General features: G+C 43.1%; 1 protein-coding gene across 3 annotated transcripts in view; it reads right to left on the bottom strand.

The window, feature by feature from the left end:
* The window catches only part of ADGRL3 (adhesion G protein-coupled receptor L3), a 309,315-nt gene that overhangs the window by 132,628 nt on the left and 153,640 nt on the right, over positions 1-23,047 (bottom strand). For all 3 annotated transcript variants that reach the window (XM_057366829.1, XM_057366827.1, XM_057366828.1), the window contains exon 5: positions 5,325-5,405. In XM_057366829.1, the coding sequence (XP_057222812.1) occupies positions 5,325-5,405 (81 nt within the window). The remainder of the gene's footprint in view (positions 1-5,324; positions 5,406-23,047) is intronic.

The following is a 23,047-nucleotide window of genomic DNA, read 5'->3' as shown; positions in this document are numbered from 1 at the left end:
AAAAGCAGAACTCATATGAAGAGCAAACAAACAGCAAAGGAACACAACAAACAAATAAACAGACTTTGAAACAAGGCAGCTGCAAATTCACAGTACACATGAGGCTTGCAGTCATTGCAAAACCTTTCCTGGGACTGTGCAGGTGTGGTGACAGTCACCTCCAGCTAGCTGGTGGAATACCAGTTACCTGCATCCYCCTGAAAAGCCACGTGGGRTAACAGAAYRGTGCTGGMTTGCTGCAGCGAGCACTCCCACCCYGTGTCAGAGGGAGATCCTTGGTGGGCTCAGGGCAGCCACAACGGGGAAGMCCTGGGAGATGACATCCTTGAAAAAAAGGCTGAGCAAACCAAAGTGCACAGCCAAGAAAGTGCAGGACACTATACAGCACCCCAGAATTTCAAAAGGAAAAGGGAATAAGGGTCCTAAGAGCAGGGATCCCCAAACAGCTTGATTCTTTCTTGGCTTAAAGGCATCAAATTAGCCTCTGCGTTGGACTTTTACACCTGAAGGATGACAGGAAAATAACTGTGCCTTAAAAAGTAACTCGGAAGGAGCAGGATGAGAAAAGCAGAACCTCTGAGAGCAGCAGAGGGACACTGTAAAGGATTCCTGAGCTGAGARAATGCCTTCTCCAGGGGACCTCCAGCAGAAAAGGAAAAAGCCTGGAAACAAGAGGTGCCTGACCACTGCTGGTTCACAGCAGGGACTCCCGCACAGCACCTCTCTCCCAGGACTGGACCTGGGGAGGGGGAGGCAGGCAAGCTGGTGTCTCAGGGTGTGGAGAGCGGGGATATGTGACCCCATGTGTCAGCTCGAATTAAGGCAAGGAGTGCCACTGGGCCTGGCTGCCCAGCGCTCCCCTTCCTCTGGACCTGGGAAGGAGCACTGGGGCTGTGCACTAAACCCAGCTGTCACATCCTCCTACATCATCTGCAAAGCCATCCACCCTCTCTGGGACCTTTGGGAGGAAAAAAAAAATAAATAAGGCCTAGAATGCCTACTTACAAATACCTACTCTATTTTTGGTAATAAGATTTCACCGTGCTTCTGCTGTTCAGGGAAGGCTCTCCCTCAGCATTGCAAATGCAACGTGGGAGAAAAATGGCAGAGTGGATCCAGGTTTTGAAGAAATAAAGGACAAAAGGACATCTTCCACTAAGATGGAAAAGAAAGGTGCAAACCCAGCAAAACCTCTGTCTCCCTGACATGCAGTCTAAGCAGTAGGGCCAGATTCTGTGTTTATGGAATACGAACATGGTAACTGAGGGAAACATCCCACAGTCCTCTAACATACTGCCAAAACAACCTCCCTGGCTAGAGAAATCTGCACAGAAGGCTAAGAATTTCCTGTTCCTCCTTTATTTATTTGCTATTTATTTCTAGAATTGGGGACCAATCAAGAGTTTTGCTTATCAGTTAACGTTTAGGAAACATACTGACTTCAGGCATATCAATCTCCAAGATAACTATTCTTTGAACTTCAACTTCGAAGGAAACMTTCACAAAATATCAGCTCAACAGGAGAGATTTTCTCAGGCTGCCTAGCTTTAAATGCCAGGCATACATTTCAAGTTTAATATGATTCCACATATACACTAAAATCTGCTTCTATACAGCTTTATAAATAGTTTTAGTGCACATATTCAGAGAATTTAATTCACTTCTATACTGTGTCCTAGTACCTGGCAGAATTTGAGCATAAACGTTTAATATAATTTATTGCTATATATGATAATTCCATAAAATCCCTTTCTAAGCCAAAGTATCAGTGTCACTCTCATCTGAGAAACTCCTTGCTATTGTCAGGAACCACTGATCCATTTTTAAACACAGGTTTAATCTCCAGTCTGGGATATCACAACCCGAGATCCCTGCTATCCCTGAAATCGTTCTGTACAAAGAAGGTGTAAACACTCCCATAAAAATCACGAAGTCACATCCAGAGATTGCTGGACTGCAAGGAGGTGCAAAAACAGTAGTTAACAGTGCTTCATACATGGAATTAATCTCACAGCAGCCTCCAATTAAAAAGGGGGTGGGGAATAAGAAGCATCTTGAGGAGAAATGCTGAATCAGGGCTTCATTTCTATGCAGTGATGTAGAGTGTCATTACTGGGTGGCTGCACAGAGCAGTGGCTCAGAGTAATTACCCTGTAATGCACAGTGACACTAATGTACTGGTAAACTACTGCAGTTTATACTCTATTCACCAGCAGCGTCAGGGCTCTGAAAGGCAGGTAGAAATTCCCTGCATGCATAAAMAATGTGTGTAAATGTCACCAGTGATAAAATTTTTAAAAAGGAGAAGGAAGAGGCAGTTACAAATAAATCTGTCAGCTGAGAATTGCAACTGCACAGACCCACAGGAGCGCTAAAGCTGTAACTTTTTTTCGATAATACAGGAAGGAAAGATGCTGCTGTTGGAGCATCCTACCCAGGCTCTATTTCCATTTATTACAATTAAAACTGCATGGTGGCTGCTTCTTTTTGCCACTCTGACTGCAAGGTTGGCTTGCATCTGGTGTTCAGCTTAGTGTGAGGGGCAACATGGAAGGTAAATGAAGAGCACCAAAGGAGTACCCAAAAGCTTTAGTGGTTTATGCTGACTGTCCTAATGCTGCTCTGCTTTTAGAGTTTCAGCCACAGGAAATGAGGAGGAACATGAGCTTAAGGACAGGTGTTTTTGACTCCTTTGTTTAAAACAGCTCTTATGGTTACAGGATTAAGCTTGGAACATGACCCAGTCATGTCCTAAGGTGTCAGAAAAAGCAGGCAAAAAAAAAAAGAATCATAAGCCTAATATACTTAGGAAAAAAATGACAATATTCTAATGTATTTTGGATGCTGAGGCTAGAAATGAGGCAGCAGAGCTACACATCCCACATCTCAGGGCCAGAGGAAAGCCTTGCTGTTCCCCCAGGAGACAGTACCAATTACWAGTTTTCAACAGCCCCTAGTCACCAGCTAATAGATGGATGCCTCCAGAACTGCCTTCCTCCCCAGCTCTCTCCTGTTTTGCTACACCAGGGTATTCAAGTCCTTTAACCAGCACACAGCAGCAGTGGCATCAGTCTTTCCACCCYGAGCAGCTCCCTCTTTAAAATCTCTCAACTAGGGAGGTGGAGGTGCTGGTGAGAGCCACCAGTGTAGCAGTTCATGTTGGAAAAACTCTATTTTACCCTCTGTGCAAGCTCTGCAGCTGTTCTGCCTGACCCACTTTGCCCTGCTCCTGGTGGCACTGCCATTCATCTTGCCGAGGTAGCTCTGCCTCATGAATGGCACATCACTGGAGAGTTTTGTTAGTCTTTAGCTCTTTCATCTTGGAGAAAGCAAGACACAGCTTCTTCTCTGTCTGCTGCTTTCCAGCATCCTTGAGCCTTCTGCAGTCTGCTCCASAKGCCAARGCAAGGATTTACACTGACCTRTTCTAAGYAAGMTYTGATTCATCACCTCAATGACAGACRAGAKKAAGAAGGTCCTGCAAGTCATAACTGCCTCTGCCTCACCAGAGCGAGTGCTCTGCTATAAAACCAAGGTGGTAAATTTTGCCACAGAACTGGAGGTTTTCAAATGGCTTCGAAGAAGATGACAATCTCAAATGCACATGTTAAATCCCAGGGTAGCTCATGTAAAGCTGAATGGAGGATGTGGACTGCCAAGAGATTGTACACAACCAGCCTGACCCAYGGCAAGACCAGATCTGGAGAGAGGACTGTGAATCTGGCATTCTCACACCACTCAGCACATTCTTCTACATCACAGGGATGCAAGAGGAACCACCTTGGAATASTAGTGCTGAGGCTGCTTATGTGTAGCAAGAAAAACTCCTTAGTTTTTGTTACTGCAGCAGCTAAAAAAATACACAATCACCCGTACAAAGGGTAAAAACACAGCAAACATTTATATGATCAACTTACAGACCTAGCCATATGGTGGAAAAACTCACTCAAAACTGAGAGAGACTTTCACACCAAGAGCACTAGTACTGAGCTTTTATTTAGCCCACAAAGTCCTAGGGCCATTTGGATGAACAGGGTTTGCAGCTGCAATTCACTGACACAAAGATTCTTCTGTCTCCCAGATTATTAGAGATGGATAACAAAGTGAGATTGGGAAGACAGCTTTCTTCATATTCCATAATAAAAAGTGTGTCTATCCACATAAATCTTGCATTAACACATTGCATTTTTCAGTTAAGAGCAGTGAGAGAAACATGTGCAGACACCAAAACACACCAACAGCCTTACAGTGGTGTGGCAGAGTGGTGACAATCCCCACACAGATCAGTTTGGGACCCTTTCTGCCACTGTAGCACCCTTTGAAGAGTGGGAAAAAGGAAAAAAAAAAAACCAAAATTAAGATAGAGTATCTCCATGCTATCACACTTTAGCTGTCCTCTTCCTCCCCTTCTCTTCTCCCACAATATTCCCTGGATTTGATGCTCATATCCCACTTACAGAATTGACCAAGAAATCCCTTCATAATCCTGTGTTATTTTAGTTTTGTTGTTATCTGTTCCAAGAAGAAYAAACTGCTAACTTTGATATCATACCTAAATATTGACAGCCTTACTAAAAGGAGCAAAGGGAGGTGTAAGAAGCCTGCACCACACATATACTTGCTCTGGGAACAAGTTTGTTTTCCCAAGACACAGGGGCAAACAGGGGCAAACAGGGAGCTCAGCACAGCACAGCCTGGGAATAATTCTCCAAATGGGACACAGAAATCAAGGGCTCCCATTCATATTGCTTCATTTGTACCATTCAAGAGAGGCACCTGTCTTAGCAGGGCTATTCTCAACTTACTCTGTACATACTGGCTACCAGCATCACTACCAAGGGCAATCAGCCCACCTCAAATTTTAGGCTTCCTCTACAATGGACATCTCACCAAATCTAGAAAAAAAAACCTCAAGCAATGGCAGTGAGGATTGAATCCACGCTTGAAGCACTGCACAACCCCTTCTGTGCCCTTGACTCAMCTGTAATCTGCTTTTTTGCATTCTGCCACCAGCTCCCTGTGCCTTTGCACTGCCATTGGGAAGGAAAGGTGCAAGGCAGAGGGCAGGACCTGGGCTTTATCTGTCCCTGGGGGAGTAAACCAGGGGGGAGAGCAAACCAGCTTGGGATGTGATGTTATGTTCAAAGCTATGTGATGGCACACACGGGACATCTCTCTTGCAGGAATTACTTTGCTCCCCCGAGTGTCCTCGGATGGAGGGTGACAAATCGGCCATGGAGGCTTTGTGAGGCAGGGARCAATATCCACACACACCTTGGGCTGGTTTGGAATGCAAGGGAATGCAGACTGTCTCACTGACTCACCCTTGGACGGCGGTCTCTCCAGATCCGAGTCCAGGTGGATCGGTGGGGCAATGTAGGAAACCTGCCCGTGGTGAGCCTGCCCTGTGGACAAATAAGTGGTTTAGTTCTGCTGTTTCCTACAGAGATCTATSAGGGCTATAGTCAAATACACAGCATTTTTATGGCACTGGATTAAAAACAGCTTTGTGGGTATTTCCTCCTGTGTGTTTTTTCACAACGAACATCCATTTTGTGGGGACATCTGGTGAAAAGCTGACACCATTCCCATCTCTCACTTTTTCCTTGCAGACACAGGTACTCTGCTGAACTTTAGGTACACCTGCTTTACCTATACAGTGTACATTTTGCACCATGTTCTTTTGAAACCTGTTCTCTTTCTATATATATATATTCTCTTGAAACCTGTTCTCTCTGTGGAAGAGAACCCAATTTCACACAAACCCATTCAATCTGTTAATCTCTCTCTGGGAGGGAAGCAAGCACTCCTATGTCACAGCCATTTTTGAAGARAGCACGGTATGAAGGACAATTCCACCTGTTTGTCCCACTCGCAGGAGACACAGATATAATTTTTCAGAGCTCAGCATTGCTTTCACATGGATGGAAGCTTTTTGGTTCCCAACACCACCATGCAATTTTGCAGTTGTTAAAGACTCAATCCTTCTCCAGCAATTTGGAGGTAACTATATCAAGAACCTTCTATTTATAATAAAAACCCCCATTTTTTTAATATAATTTATCTATTTACTGTGACAATTTACAGGGTTGTTAATCTCTTTTTCCAAACATGGAAAGTTAATGACACATACATTATGATAACAGTTAGAGTAACCTTCCCATTTCAAGTAATATTCGTTCTGCAATAAAAGCAGTTGATTCCTCTTAAGAGACACATTCCAAATAATTAATACAGCTCCCTGTTGACACTTGCTGTTGTTGCTCCAAGCAATTTCCAAGCTAGCGTCACAGGCAGCRGAGCAGCGGTACAGTCTTCAGGCTTCTTTGTAATGACATCCAGGAATACCACAAGCACAGTATGCTGGTGCACATAATATGTTGAAAACATCTCTTCAGGGAGATAAAATATTAATGAGAAAGGGAAAAGAAAAAGTGTGTCTGAACATGCAGGTTTTATTTACTGCTTTACACTGAGGGTGGCTCAGATAATTTGCATKATTAGCCATTACAACAACTGGACGTAATTCAGGTTTAAAATCTACCGACACATCATAAATTCTGTATTTGCTTTTAAGTACTTTAACATGGGAAATCTGCTTCAGGCAAACCCATAGCAAATAACAAGTTTCTCTGCTTTCCTCWTCTCGTTTACATGTTAAAAACCCATTTGATGCCATTAGTGAGCAAAAGTCATCATTTAATAGCTGCTCGGTTCTGCAGCAGAAACAAGCAGCCGATCTGCTCTCACTCCAAGCTGCTCAATGTGCAGGATGATCAGTGTCCTTATAAGCACAGACCAGTCTCCTCATTTGCTGCATCCAAGATCCCACTGAAATGTAAAATAGCTGAGCTTGGCAGGAAACTCTGGAAGTCACCTAGCCCAGCTCAAGGGCAACAAGAGCCCATAGCAAGTGTCCAATCTGATTTCCACTATCTCCAAGGATGGAGACTCCACCATCTCTCTGAGCAATCTGTAACCAGTGCTTTGCCACTCTCACAAGAAAAAAAGCCAGGAAAGCTTTTCTGCTATCTGCCTGTAAGAAACGCCTGGCTCCATCTTCTTTATTCCCTGTCATCACGTACTTATGCACATCAGTAAGATCCCCTGGACTATCTGGTTCAGGCTGGACAGTCACAGCTCTCTCAGCCCCTCCTCACAAAGAGATGCCTCAATCCCTTAATCATCATTATGGCCCTTTGCTGGACTTGCTCTGGGTGCACTGCCTAGCACATGGGTTTTTWTTTTTTTTTTTTGTTTTGTTTTTTTTTGGTTTTTTTTTAATTTTTTTTTATCACCTGGTCTTCTTGGGACTAAATAATCTCCAAACCAAAAAAGAATGATTCTGAAGGCTTAAGGGGCTAGGCTGGAGTAAGGAAGATACATCCACAAAATATGAAAGACTAAAAAAACCATCTGCTTGTTTAGACATTCATTACAATTCAGTAATAACTATGGAAGCTTATTGCTGCTTTATTAAGGCTTTTACTTTATATGGAGGAAGCAGTAGCATCAAATGCTCTCTAGTGATAAATGAAGCAAATTGCAGAAAGCTTTTATCTATTTGCTGCTGATGCAAGACACAGTACTTCCAAAAAAAACCCCAACTTCTGTTACTAYTGCTACTACTAAAAGAACAGGCTTCTGTTAAAACGCACTCTTCTCACTTCCCTAATAAATCAAAATCTGGGGTTTTAATATTACTTCTCTAAAAAAACACAATGCAAACAATTGTGATTCATTTTCTGGGCACAAATTCCAGCTCGGTTGTGCTTCAGATTCATTAGTGCTCACATTGGAGAAAGAAAAGGGTCTCAACTGTTACCATATAAATCTTGTTAATCAATAGAATTACATTTTTGCTTTGTTTTTTTTATTATTGTCAGCAGTGACCTTTGAGAGAGTTGAAGGAAGGGAGGCAAGGGGAGGTGTCTGAAGCAAGATTGGCAATGGGGCTGGTATACAAGCGTATGGTCCTCCTGGCTTTAATGGCATTACCAGTGTTGCCACTGACTACTTTAAAAAAACAAAATTTTACCCAATGGACCTAGGAAAGGTTTTGAGACTGAAAGAACTGGCACAACTCACGCTGATCACAAAGACTGCCAGAACCAGCTTCTCCAGGTGAGGCTGACTCCCAGTCCTTTTYTTGAGTGAGTTTTGCAGTTTCAGATGCTTACTGCAAGCCCCAGCCTTAGGAATGAGGGACTCCTATCTCCCTGTCTTCAGYTCCAGCTGTTGCAGAAAAGCGCTTGAAAAGATGGATGTGAGAGCCTTAAAAAAAAGTAATAAAAAGCAGAAACACTCCACACCTGTCTCTCCAATCCTTCAGCTGTTTYCTCTGCACATTGAAACTGAGCTGACAGCAGTGCAGGAAAAAGAAAAGTAGACTTCTGACAAAATACCAAAGGTCAAGATGTCTCTGTTGCTGATGGGAAGTTGAGCACGCCTCATATCAGAACAGCTTGCGTGGCCTTCTCCTGATTCCACCCTGCCTATAACCATCTGCTGCTTCTSCAGCCAGCTCCCAGGTAAAAAGACAAACAGCAATCAAGTGCAATCRTCAAAGTAATGTTTGGTGAGGTTGCCAGTTTTGTTTCTTCCAGCTAAGGCTGTGTTCCATTCCCCTTATCGTTCCTGCTGGAGAGGCCCATGGCCATGGCACCCTGTGAGTGGCACAAGTGGGAAAAAAGACTCATGTTTGGCAGCAACAATTTTGGGAGCAAAAGTAAGGATAGGACCTTGAAAGTCCATCAGGTGACATGGCCTTCCTCAGGTAGAGGAAATGAGAAAGATGTTTGTGACTTACAAAAAGTGCTTGACTGGCCATTGCTTTCAGGTCTGACACATGAGAGATGCAAYGCATTTTAAAAAGCCAATAACTCAGAAGAACAAAGATAATGTATTGTGAAGACTAAAGGAAACATAATAGCTTGGCCTAAGGGATTTTTTTTACAATTATTTTTAAAAGGGATCTGGATGCTCATAGACAGAAAGTAAACATCCACACATCTTCAAAAATCTGCCCCTAAGTGATTTAGTCATATACAGATGCGATGATATAAAACTACAGAAACAAAAAAATCTGCAAATGCATGGACTAAATAAGAAAGTAGAAACAAAGAAGTCTCATTTGTATATCTATGAAAATCACTTTCTCTTGGTCCTTTTTGGAAGTACACCCACTGTTTATAGTACCTATCAGGGCAGGCCTTCCCCCTGATCCTGGGCCAAATTTCCAGTGCTGGTGACATTTGATTTTTCTGGACTACAATGCCTATTGTCATGTGTGCACATGGGAAACCTTTCTGCGTGGCCCTTGCTCCTTTTCTATCTGAGATTTTCCAGTGCACTATCAAAGAGAAAACGTAAATACAAAATTTAAGACTGAAAGGTTCAAATCCCCAAAAGCAAAGGAAAAAGAAACCAGCAACATTTACTAGAATAAAAATAAGGCTTTTAAAAACAATTGATGACTTGTGTCCTAAAGCCCTGGTGATGCCACGAAGGTAACCACAAAGGGATGGTTCTCCCTTTTCCCTGCTGCTCCTTTGCTCAGTGCCTATGGAGGTTATGGACAGTGCTGCACCCAAATTGCAGTTCTGCCCCACGCCTGGCTCAGACCCCGCAGCTGCAGTGAGAAGCCACCAGGAGATACATTTTTTTTTTTTTTTTTTAAACAAACATGCTTCGAATTCTTTGTTCTCAGGGGCTGACAGTCCCCTTTCTTTGCTCTCCTTATCCACAGGCGATCACTGCAACACATTTCTTTGCTGTCATGTCAGATTACTCAGATTTCCACCCATTTTCCAGCCTCTTTTARCATTCTTTTGTCTTCCACAGATCCACCAGTTCTCAAGATCCTTTTTAGACAACCTAGTTAGCATTTCATGCAGAGGATTTAATTTAATTTCGTGCTGGTATCTCTGATGACCCATGTTCCCAGGTACTGCCTCTCCTACACCCCTTCTTGTCTGCACTTCTGAATGCAGACACCTCCATGGATTTAAGCCCTCAYCTGTTAGTCCATTTTCTTGGATCACTAATGAGTTATTACCTATGAAMCCACAGACCCATTCCTGAGCCTTTGATTTCAATTCTTCACATATATTTACTTTATTTTTTAATAACAATAGGATGGAGAGATATTAAGTGTGCAAAAGATATATTCTGAGGACAAGTCTTGGAAAACATAATGACAATTTTACTAGTATCTCTACAGATGAAATATTCTTTGCATGCTGTGGCCTCTTTTTCCCATGTAACTGGAAAGAAAAATAAAAGCAATCCAGTTTGTCTGTGATAACTTGATCTATAAAATACAACATTAAATTCTGGCAACATTTGTGTAATTCTCTAATTATTAATAGGACTTTTTTAAAATTCCAATTTATTACCTAGCAAAAGAYTACATTCATTTTCTGTTGGATTGCGGTTTCTAGGATCATCACTCTCAACCTCTTTAATTTTCAAAACGAGTAAATTTTTTTTATGGTCCCTTTTTCTCCCCTCATGAGTGTTTTTGAATCCCATAATATGTAGGCATATATAAAAACATATGAAAAGAGAAATTAAAAACTGGTAGGCTTGTTAACCAACGCTTTTGACAGGCCATTAAACAAATTTAATTCAGACCTATTACTCTGCATATATTCAGACTTCTGGCAGCCTTTTTTCTGCCTTTCATCAATGACTGTCTTTACAAAACATCATTCCCTCACTGCCCACCCTTTTCCATTTTGCATTAAAAGCTCTCTTTTTAAATAAAGCTTTTATAAAGCCATTCTCTACCTCAGACATGTCAGAGTTAGCACGGATTCTGTCCACTGCTTCATTTATTCAGGGCCTTTTGTAGAGTATCTCTCTTTCATCTGTACATCTCTCTTTCATCTTTCAATGCCCTTTTAACTCCTTAGGGTAGCAGCAACTCACCCACTGCCTCTTCTTCCCTYGCTCCCACGGTCATTTCCCTGTCCTCCCCTCGAAGCCGTGGATGCTCCTGAATACAAGAAAACCCTCTTTTCCAACAGGAAATCTCTGATTACATTATCCCTGCTCTCTTGCATTTCCTACCRGGAACTATCGCAAGGTTAAAGCACCTGCAGCAGGAAAAAGTAGGGTTCCTGCAGTGTGGCTTCCACGAGGGACAGCTGGCTCCTGGTCACATCTGCCTGCTGAAAACACAGGTCACCACCAGCAGCAGCCTCAACGGTGGCCCAGTTTCCCAGTACTGACCAAAGCAAACTTCACGCTCAGTSAAGGCAGCTGCCAAATGCAAAGGCAGCCTTGGATGCGAGGAAGAAAGTTCTGTGAGCTGGGGAGATGTTTGGCTAAGTCCCTGTCACACATGGATCTCGTGCTTTAGAGTAAATGCAAATCCAAAAGCAGCACCTGGCTGCGTGCTTGTGGGAGCAGAAGGTGGACTAGACTTTTCTGAGGAACTACTTATCCCTGGTTTTAATTTGTCACAACCAATAACTGCCCTAACCATGAGAGGAAGAAAATCAAAATGATCCTTTCTTTTGACCAAACTGTCCCTCATGTGACAGACATTACCTGGGAAGACTAAGGCTAGGTTTGAGCTACAAAAGAAAATAAGGATGAAAATAATGACAAAAGAATGGGTTAAAAAGTGACTATTACAGCAACTGAGGCAATTGGAAGCTTTTCACAGTGGCAGATGTTTATTTTCCAAGGAGTATTTAGTACTCAGAAACTCCTGTTCCAGCTAAAGTCAGAGATGAATGAGCTTCTTGAAGCCACACCAAGATTCCTCATTCTGATGTGCAAACGAAGTAATTTTTAAGATCAACTTCATCCTTCGGTTAAGAACTTAAAACATTTGATTTAGTAGCACCTTGATTTAGAGCTCCACTGATGCTCTGCATCCTCCATGGAACATCCCAAAACCTACACTGTGGTACAAGAGCCTGGCATAAAGGCTGGGCAGGAAGAACAACTAAAGAACCCAGGGGATATTTCACACATGCCATGACAACTATATAGTGTTAAAGATCTCCTATCTTCCCCCCTGCCCCCCATATGGCAGCACATGCAGGAAAGGCTGKATCCAGGCCTGGCTTTCCCCACTGCCCCAAGCAGGGAGCTGACCTCCAGGGCTGCACATTTTTTGAGTTTGTCTCCCCAAAGGCTTGCCCAGCAGGCTAAAGAAACACGATAGGTGGTATTTTTCCTCCCCTCCTGGATGTGCTCGCTGTGCTATGAAATACAATTTACTAGTCACCTGCACTGAAAAATGTGGAGGGGAGGAGAAAAATTTTGGTGCAGAGGAAACAGAAGGATTTGAAGCAATGCAGTCCTCAGAGCCCTGGAGCAGATGGCAAATATTGGTCACAAACCACCTAAAGAGGGGCTAGCAATGGTGAATACAGCAGAATCCAGGGAGATGTTTTTGGCCACTTCTCAGAGATTTAATYTGATATGAATAGCAAAGTGCCAGCTCCTCCTGTCCTTAGTCTGGTCTTGTCCCAAAAGCCAAACAGGATGYTTCCAACCTCCTTAGTGGGTCAAGTCCAGCCCGCTCTGCCTCATGTGCCTGAAGAGACTTGGGATGGAGAAGTTTAGGGAAAACCCTAAGCCATCCAGTCTGTCTCCTGCAGTGACAAAATCCTTGCACTGCTTTGAAAAGCGTCTCCTTGGGACTGCCCACCTCACACTACCAGCTGCAGAGCAGCAGATCTCATCATCAGAAGGGTTTGTCTTAACTTTCCTTCTCTTTGGTGGGAAGGAATATTGCTGACTCCCAGCCTGAGATGAATCTGCCTTATTTTTTCCCCAACTTGTGCTCCCTTTGCTGTTGTGCTTTTAGTATCTCCCACATTTCTTGTCTTCCCCCCTCTCTTTTAGCTGGATACAGCTCTTAACTAAGGATGCAGCCTCAATGTTAGAGTTAAACCATTTCATCAGTCTCCTTTTTCCTGTGACATGGCCAGGCATTCCCATCCCCTCTCCTGCAGCAGATCTGGTAAATAACAGGAGCACAGAGCGACATAGAGCCAAACCGATGGAAAAGGACCCACTGAAAACAATAATTACGAGTTTTCCACTGGCTCAATGAGCAGAACCAATTCAGGCTGCTGTGGGCAGCAGTGCCAGAACTGGAGCAAAGGAAAGGGCAAGAACAAAAGGGCCAGGGTGGGATGGGGAYAGCTATCAGTTTAACCGTAACATAAAGCCACACCTGGGAACAGCAGGGGCATTGTATCTGGAAGACCCCTCCACCCCCACACCAGACTCTCTCCTTGCCCCAGGGAGACTCCCACCAATTGCAACCTTCCCTCAGTGCCTTTCAGACAGCTTTAAATTCACCTGCCAGCATAATTTAGAGAGCAACTCCAGGTCAAGGGGTTTAATGAAAGCCAAATGCSTTACAGCACAAGCCACTCACAGGCAGAGCTTGGGACGCAGCTCTGTCATTCTGTTACTTATGCCACTCTTGTTCATGCAGAAAGGGGAGCAGTGGGGGAGAAGAAGAAATCAGGCAGAAGCTCTTGCCATGCTGAGCCAAAATTTCAGCGGCAAAGCATCCAGGGGGGGTGTCAGAGAAATCAGCCAAGATGCTGGATTATGAGGCAGCAGACACGTCCGAAGCAGACAGGTAGATCTGTGAGTCACCAGCCTGGAGACGGTAATTGAAGTGTCTCGTGGTTTCAAATACTGTGTGATGTGGTCCAAGAATTTGTCACTCTCGCTCTCCTCCATTTGTGATAGCCTAGAGCAGATGTCCCCTCCAATTGTCTTTATTTTGCAACCTTTATGTCTCTGCATGTGTAGCACGATCTCCATTCCCTACCAAACCTCCCCAGTACTGCCTGTACTTCTGCTGTGAGCACCAACTTCAGCCCCAAGGCCTGATTCTCTGGCTYCCAACCTGCATCCTCCTGTCCAGCTTAACCAACTCCATCTTCCATTGCCATGTGGCCAATACATCCTGCAAACCTTAGCCCTTGTTTCCCACGGGTTTCTCTGACAATTCCTGACTGCAGCTGCAGCCCCAGAAAAGGCTGTCAGACAATAAAGCTTTAAAGCATCTTCTTCATTACAGGTATTTTTATTAAGTGCTCTCATTAAAAAGCAGCGCAAAGAGATGAGTAATGTGTTTTCCGAGCRGGTCAGTGCACCCTAACTGCATTAATCACATCTTTTTGATCTGCAGAGCAGCCCTGAGACAGACAGCACTGCCTGCCTGGCTCTATCTCTGCTGCTGCTGAGCCTCAGCTGTGGGACACTGCAGGAGGGGACAGAGCCAGTGCAAAGTGAGTGATCAAGCAGCAAACGAGATTAACGCGACATGATTTGGTGAAGAAATGAAACAAAAGTGAGTATTCTCTCTGTGACCTAAAGAACAGGAATCTAAGCCATCTTGTTTTCTTTTTTTTTYCCCTTTTCTTCTTTCTTTTTGAGATAATATAAGGTATTTCTCAGCATGAAGGACATGACTGCCTGTAGAGAGATTTTGACAACTCCCCTCTGAGTGCTAAAATGCTGTCAGCTGAAAAACTGAGCTGTTTGGGCAAATTGATCCAACTCTGACAGACTTCCTCTCTGTTTTCATGTTTTCTCTCTCAATCAAAAGCCTCCTAAAGAATCCATGTTTTCAGTTCAATGTTAGGGCAAGGGGGAGAAGAGGGGAGATCGCCTACTTTTRCTGCACTGTTCATCATTAACCCAGGTGGATGGAGAAACCTGTGAGAGGRAGAGGAAGGTCTCAGAATTCTCTTKTATCTCYCCACTGCACACGGATACAGGATCTGAATCCAACAGTTTCCCTAATTCACAAACTGCATATGGAYTTTCAGACTGCCAGTGAGGACAGTCAATACAGTTTGGGTGCAGACACAAACAGCACAGGAAGCTGAGTTTATAGCCCTGAGTTTATCTCCAATGTCAATAACAGGCAAGCTGCTGGATCAGCCATCCGAAGGAAGCTTTCCTGAAACTTTTTTAAAATAATCATTAGGAATCATCTTCCCCTTCCTCAGCCCAAAGAAAATTAAATCAAAGCATTTTTAAACCTTGCCCCTAGATGTGAATATAACTGTAATCTTTCTGCATCGGTGACAATTCTCAATACAGTTTTTGATGGCCAAATCCTGGGAGCACTCTTACTAATTTATAGCAAAGTTTAAGCACAGTAGAAGAATATCTCTTTCTGTCACCTTGGCTGGGAACTCCAGAAATCCCCAGTCCTCCAAGACAAAGCAGTGCCAAGCAGACCAAAAGTGCTCTGCAAAGACAATTTGGTGCTTTGTTGTTTTTGCACTCTTTTCACCTTTGCAATGTGACACAGCTTTGTGATTTGGTGACTGCTGTCTTGCTTATGGGGCCTTTCTCCAGTTTTTCAAGCTGAGTGTCAAAACATTGTGATATTTATTTTTCTCTTTACCCACCTGAGAAATCCATGCTAAATGTGCCCATTTTTTTTTTTTTTAAAGACTTGTGAAGCAGAATTGCTGGTTTACAAATTCAAAGAGATTTGAAGTCTGTAGCTTATCAATGTTATTTCTGGTGAAGTATTTCTGGTGAAGTCAACTATGGACTTTATAAACTTCACTATGTCTCCATTCATCACTTCACAAAGTCAGGAATGACAAAGAAGATTGCACTGTCTGTTCCCTTCATGCTGTCATCCTACACTTACTTCTCTCTACACAACCAGGGAATGAGAAGTTTGAGTGGGTCAGAAACTGCACCAGCTCACAGATTTCCCAACAACTGYGCAGAGAACACAGGTTCACACAGCAAACATCTACAGACCAGATGTTTCATACAAGRGCAAATAAATTTTTTTAGTATCAGATATTCTGTGTTTGGGACCTACATTCCTTAAGGCACTTCAGGCATGTTTCAGGATTATTCTTATCTTAGTTCCCATGATGTTACTGTAGGCCTTTGCATGACAGTTTTGATTATAAGTCTGCACACTGCCTAGAACARTAAGACCCTGATTGGTACTCCTTGAATAATACAAATGAATTCTCGCCTGAGCCTCTTTTGCCCTGTATGAATCATTTTGGATGTCTGCCCCCTGCAAGGACAGCAGACAGGTCTGCTGGGGCACTGCTCCGTCTGCCAGCACTGGGGCAAGGGTCCTGAGGCACTGCCAAATTTCCTGATCCCAAGGATCTAGCTGCATACGTGCAGGGGAAGAGGCTGTTACACTACATCGCTTCTGATGTGCCTRTCACACCCCCAAAAAGACTACAGGAAACATAGTGCATGACTGAAAATGAGACCACAGAGTCTGAAAAATACACCCAAWAAGTTGTGTGTTTCAGCCCAGTGGAAAACTCTTCCAGCTCCTTCTGCTTCAGGCTCCTGTGCTTTGCAGTAAAATACACTGCTATAAACTTTAAATAGACAGCTTTAGCTTASAGTATTTTCCTTTACAACAGACAATATTGAAATTGTCTTTAGTCATACATTCCATCAACTCGGAAACACAATCACCCAATACCTCCAATGCAAGAGAAATATTTTTTCCCTTTAGAATACCACCCTTTAGTTGCATTAATGAATGCAGAGATTTACRTATTCATATTTCCATATATGCTAGCCCTGACCACCATTTCAAACAAAACTTCCTCTAAGAGAATAACCTTTAATTTTGCATTTAGATTTCTTAAATTATCTTTTGACTGAGGRACTGACAAATTCAGGCTGCAATTATCTGGCCAACCTGGCCTCTCTGAGRGACACAAAGCTCTTCCTTCACTTCTCCTGTGACCCAAGAAAGGAAGAAAAAACACCAGCACCTGACCTGTGTGGGATTCTAACTTCTACAGAACTGGCTTCATGCTGAGCCCCAGTAATGACCACCACATTTTTTAGGAACCTAGGATGGATACATGCTTTTTTTAAGCTGGATCAGAGAAAGGATAGAGCAACCCTGTTTAATCCTTTCTTGTAAGTTCATATCTAAAAGTGGCTTTGGAGCCACACAGAGGGTATGACTTCTGGGTTGGCACCCAGGGATTGACTGCAGTCTCAGAAACATCAGCCAATCCAGCTCTGGCTGACATATTTTCAAACAACATTGGTGAAATGGCTCGGTGACCACTACAGCAAGAACTGTGTGTACACAAGCATCTGATTGAAGAATATTTTGCTTTCAGTAAYTTGTATTACAAAGAAGCCCACTTGCTGCAGAAGGGTTCTTTAGGCACCATATTCTGCTTAAAGAAAAGAAATAAAATAAATAAATTTCCACTGTGGAAGTACTTGTGACCCCACCACGGTAGTGACACCCTCAGAGCAGTATAAATTCATCTTTTTAAATCTAGCCATGAATTCTTAAGCAAACCAGCTGAATACTGGGCAAGCCTCAGCCAAAAGCTCACCTTCCTTCCACATCCCCTGTGGATGGAGGGGAATGCCCCTGAGAAAGGTGGCTGTGCTGCTCCCTACGCCAGTCTGCCACTTCAAAGAGTGTTAAAGCTCTTTGGCACAGGTGACTTCTTGGTGCAGGAGTTCAAGCTTGCATTGTGCTTTCCCCTYTAGGGATGTCCTAATTAGAGATGGGGTTTCCTTCTCAAGTTACTGCATTTGAGRAATCATGCTGTTGTTATTTCCAGGCAAATCAAACAGGAGCAAAGACAGACAGAGGAGGAATAGAGGTGGGAAAAGGTCCCTGAGGGAAAAAAAAATTAAAAAGAGTGATACCCTGATGCATCCACAAAAAGGACAAGAACACCTTCACAGCAGGTTGGAGACCTTGGCATCAAATCCTGGGTGCCTGTGGTCAGGGAACAAGTCCTGTGAAAGCTTTTCCTTTGCAGGATGCCAGACAAAAATCTCTAATTAGTTTCATAAAGATGAGAAGCCAGATTGCAAGCTGCCTGTTACTTGACACAAAAGTGGCTTTCTGCTCAGGATGARCAGAGGTTTAGAAAACACTGGAAGGTTTTCATTAAGGTGTGGGAACAAAAGAAGAAAGAAAAAGTGGAGGGCAGCAAAGTATCTGTGCTGTGGATTGAGGGCAAATACCTACATTTTCTGCTTTATAAGATGGATGAGCAGGGCTGCAGGCTGTCCCCAGGTACCCCAGTCAAGCTGATTACAAAGGTTACAAATGACTGGAACAAGCTTTGAGCACCCAGGACAGCTAAGAAAAAAACAGCTGGTGAAAAAGCCTCATTTTTCAGGTGTTTGAAATGACATTGCTCAAAAGTCAGTGCTGGGAAGACATTTCACGTTCAATCCCAAGCATGTACATGTCAGCAGAGGCACCCCCAAAATCTGAGATTACATCCTAGGACTTTTAAGCCAAAAGAAAATAAAACCCACAAGAAATARTAAGTATTACAGATTTAGGCTTTTCTTTGTTGTGCCTCAAAGTCTTCAGGACCTATACTTTAAAGCTCTTCTTTCCAGCAAAAAAACAAGATGACTTTTATACTTTTAAACAGAACYGAAAATCCTGTGATCACAGAGACTCTGGAAAATCCATCCCTGAGCTCAACAACGCAGTCAGTAGCACTGACAGCCCTGAAGTTTGACATCAGAGGACAAATTGTAGAGCCATCTTTGTGAAAATCTGTGTATTCTGGAGGGCTTTTAGAAAATGAAAGCAGAACACAGTCCCAGAAGCCCAAACTCCTGAGGATATGGTGTCAAAGTCAGGCTCTGGACTCAGCACTGAAGCASATGAGCGCTCATGTGCTCCATCCCAGCAGCTACGATGGGATAACCCCTCAAGGAGGGTAACGATGGCTATGGGAACATCATTACACAGCCACAGCACCGGGGCAGCTGGGATGTGCTGGGATTCGTGGCACCCTGAACCACATCCATCCCTTTCAGCCCCTCACAGGACACGCACAGAGATGCGGGGACAGCTCGAGGTGTTTAGCGGGAGAAACCGCATTACAAACAGCGTGTCAGGTTTTGATTAAACCAGCAATTAGGCAAGCAAGGAGCAGCGTGCCCTGCGGCTGCAGAGGTGACAAGACAAAAGACCAATTCCTCTGGTGGTGCGAATGGCTGTCACTGGGCTGCCTTCAGCAGGGCTGCACCTTTCTGTGTGAGCTGCGGAGCCAGCCCTGTCCAGCCCCACACAGGRCTGTGATATAAATTGGAATGAATTTATTCGGCTGAGAGGAAGCCATTGTGCAAGGAAGCAAAAACTGACATTGACTGTGATTTTTAACACGACACCGGGATCTGCAGTGATGGGCCACCAGCAGCACCCACCTTCTGTGTCAGCTTCCCCTCTTATCCTGTTGGTGGACTTTGTACTAGGGGCAGCTGGGCAAAAAGGTAGCCAGGCAGATACCTGGTGTTACCCTCTGACCACCAGAGGCTCACAAGGGTCTTCAACCCTGTTTATGAAGTTTAGCCCATTCAGAAGCTTTTCTGAACTAAAATAATACTTTTCATGAACTGACGCATCTTCAATGGGCAYAGGACAAAGGAGAACTTAGCAATTCTGTTATAATCTCCCCAGGCTCATGATCACCTACCAAAATTTCATTGAACAGGAGGTCTCCAAGATGAAGAACTCAGGGTCATTTTGGGCCAGTAGTCCTGCTGTTCAAATTCCAGCTAAGAAAATTGTCACAGACAAATTAATGCATTGGAAACATCTGAACTGATCAGTATGCGTAACCAAAGGACAGGCTGCTGACAGTGATTGTATAGACAAACTTTGATGTCAGCAAACCCTTTGTACTCTGGTCCACATCCCCCAGTTTCAGACCAAAGGTGCAGAATTCAATCTAAAATTCTATGAATGCAGCACTAACATGCACAGAAAAAAAAAAAAAAAAAAAAAAAAAAAAAAAAAAAAAAAAAACAAAAAAAAAACCACAGGTGATAACCTTATTGTGGGGTGCAATGAAACGAGAAAATATCACAACTGTCTGAAGATGACTCAGATGACTGGGTAACAGCGAGCATCCAGGCACTCAGGAGAGACTGTGGCTGGAGAAGAGAGACCCCACAACATGAAATGGAAAAACAAGCYTATGTTCTTAGAATGGCACGAAATTCAGAAAGAAATTCAGCCCAGCTCAAGAAGATGCAGGGCCTGAATCAATTCTCGTCTCTTATTCAGAGAAATACCCTGGAAAGACACCATAGGTGATTTTTAACCAAAGACCTCTGTACTTCAATCTCACAAAAGAGGCTGTACTGACAGCTAACTCCACTGGCCACCTCTGTGTCATCCCTCTACTCCCAGCATTTGACATTTTCCTGAGCGTTTCAGCTCTCCTCGCTGGTTTGTTGTTAGTGAGATGTACCCAACCATCAGAAAACCTGGCACACGACACACTCCCTGCTAAATGCCAAACCCTCCATTCCAGCCAGGAGCTGAATCCCAGCCCGAGCATCCAGCAACACAGATGAAACACAGAGCTTCATCCCAGCAGATAAATAAACACTGGACAATCCCAGTTAACTTTGGATAGCAAATGCAGCCAGGGTGAAGCACAGAGGTCTGCTCCCTATGCACGGTTAAGGCGCTGATTTTTCYATGGACAAATATATCACCGCTGGGCACGGTTACAAAACATATCCTAACGTGAGATTTATGAAGATAAAGATTCCCTCCCAGAACTGCAAACAAGTAAATCACCCAGTAATTTGCTTGGCAGGCTTGTTCCTTTTTCCCTCAAGGCAAAATGCAGGATGTGTGATTCATCTTATTACCCAGTGGTCAGCAAACTTAAGACTCTCCCTGGTCAGCTCAGCAAGCACTGCCCAGTCTTTCCAAAATTTTCCACCTGCAGATGAAAGTTATGAGCTATGGGAAAGGACGGAGTATGAAACAGGTATGATATAGCACAGGACTAGCTAGAAAGGCAGGGAATATTCCTTGTTACATCCTCTCTAGGCAGATAAACCAGAGTTTCCCTGCTAGGTCTAAAAATGCAGGGGTCAAATCAACAGCACATTGTTCTGGGAAGGCTGAGTGGCCATAATGTCAGTYCATACCAGAAAAAAATCAGGTCAGAAAAACCTGCTCACCAAAGGAAATTATGATGTGCAAGGATCTATTTTTATTACGACCTGGAAGAAAAGGCTGAAATTTATAAAGGATTGTGACTTTCAGACAATATTGACTCAAGGGCCATCAAATCTTGCATTTCCATACTACCTTTTTTTTTTTTCCTTGGGTAATACTAAAATGTTCTATGTTTAAATGGAGAGTTCTCTACATCTAAGCCCCAGGGTATAAAAAACCTTCAGCCTTAATAGAGAAGCAGGAGGCTGAGAGCAGCAGTGTCCCAACTATTTGCCACCTGGGTGACTCCTCTCTAGCCTTCAAAAATCTGTCTGTGAATTYCCATCAGGCTGATGTTCTGTCCTCTTCAAAGCAGTGTCTCTACTTGGGGAGGCTGGAAACTGCTGCCTAACAAATCCAAACCTGTGTCAGAGTTAGAACKGAGTCTCTGGTTCACTAAAAACTATCGGAAATTTTCCTAATTCAGGAACTTCTCAATTCCCTCACAGTCTTGCTGCCCCATTTTGGTCTGGTCTAGGCCTTTGTCCTCTCCTGTTGAACTTGATATTGGCCAGCTGATGCTGTCCAACAGAGCCAAGGACTCTGCCAAAGCCATAGTCTTGCCTAGAAAAGAGCATCTTACCAGACAGAAAATAGATAAAGGGATAGAAATCTATCAATTCCCYATATTGCGTTTGGGGCGATGTGCAAAATCAAATTAATTAGGTCTGCATAATATCTTGATGTCTGAGTCAAGGAAACCTATCAAATGCTTGTATCTATCAGAACATGTGAATTGCTCTGGACAGCTTCATTCAAGGAGAAAAAAATGTCCTCTCTCCCTGTCTTCTTTAGGAATAAATGTATATTAGCATGAAAATCCCACCTTTTCAAATATATCTAATCAGCACAAGTATTTATCTATCTCTGTATACATCTAAAGTTTGCTGTGCAGAAGTAGCTTCAGACGAATCTGTGCTCAGTGTTTGATTTCAGATACAAGGAGATGAATCCCAAACAGGCCTAAATAAACATCTCAGAGATGCAGGAATGGCTTTTACCAAGTCAGAAACCACCTCACAGGCCCTCCAGATGCCTGAGCACCTCCCCATACAAGCGACGTTTTTCTGGGGGAGAGTTGCTTCCAAGTAGGGCTTTTAATCTGCTAAAAYTGGGGCTAACCTTGACCTTGAAGCACTGCCCATGAAAAGAGCACCACTGTCTTCCAACAGGCAATGAAACAAGGTATATAAAAATCCAGATAGACAAGACAATTTTTTTCCCTAATGCTCTGAAATTGCCTAAAATATTTTCTTTTTTATTRATGGGATCCAGTTTTCAGGCATTCAGTACAACAGTCTTTATGTTCTTAATAAACACATTTGTCTAATGAATATCTCTTGGTAAGCTTGCCGGTAATTCAGGAAACCCAARTGTAGCCAAGATAAAAATATGCACATACTAAAAGCTCAAATTGAAGAAAAAAAATCAATTCAAAGTTAAATTACCCATCTTAAATTTCAGTATAAAGGCTACTAGAAATACTGAGCTGTTGAACTTCAATTAATCTCTAGCAATTAAGCCAGAAGGGAAAAAGATTCTTCAGAGTATCAGGAAGAAAAAAAAAAAAGAAAGAAAGAAGAAGAAGAAGAAAAAAAAAAGCTGCAAAGAGCTCATATCAGCTTTGGTAGGAACGTCACTATTGCTTAAATTCCCATTCACGGCTCTGTTGGGCTGATTAACTCATGMTTGTCTTAGACTACTTTGGTTTTTTCTTTTCTCCCAGGCATCCATGTGTGACTGCCTGCTTGCATGTGGCATACGTTTTCCAGCTTCACTTCTCAGGGATTAATTGGCAGAAGTGCTTGTCATGGTTAAATAATTTTATTTAATTTGCACTGTGTGAAGATATTTGGGAAAAGGGAAAAAATAATCAAAATGTAATTACTTTTCCCCCCTTTATAATGAGAAACAGTTGCATTCCTTGGAGACTCAGCTGGGAATAGAACATTACCTAGTTTTATTGTTAAATATGCAATAATAAAAAAACAAAACAAAGAAGAAAAAAAAAGCAAAACAAAA

This window comes from Malurus melanocephalus, unplaced genomic scaffold (genome assembly GCF_030028575.1).
Source record: "Malurus melanocephalus ecotype Western Australia unplaced genomic scaffold, MMel_1.1 scaffold_72, whole genome shotgun sequence".
Taxonomy (NCBI): Eukaryota; Metazoa; Chordata; class Aves; order Passeriformes; family Maluridae; genus Malurus; species Malurus melanocephalus.
This window is presented reverse-complemented; position numbering and strand designations above follow the sequence as displayed.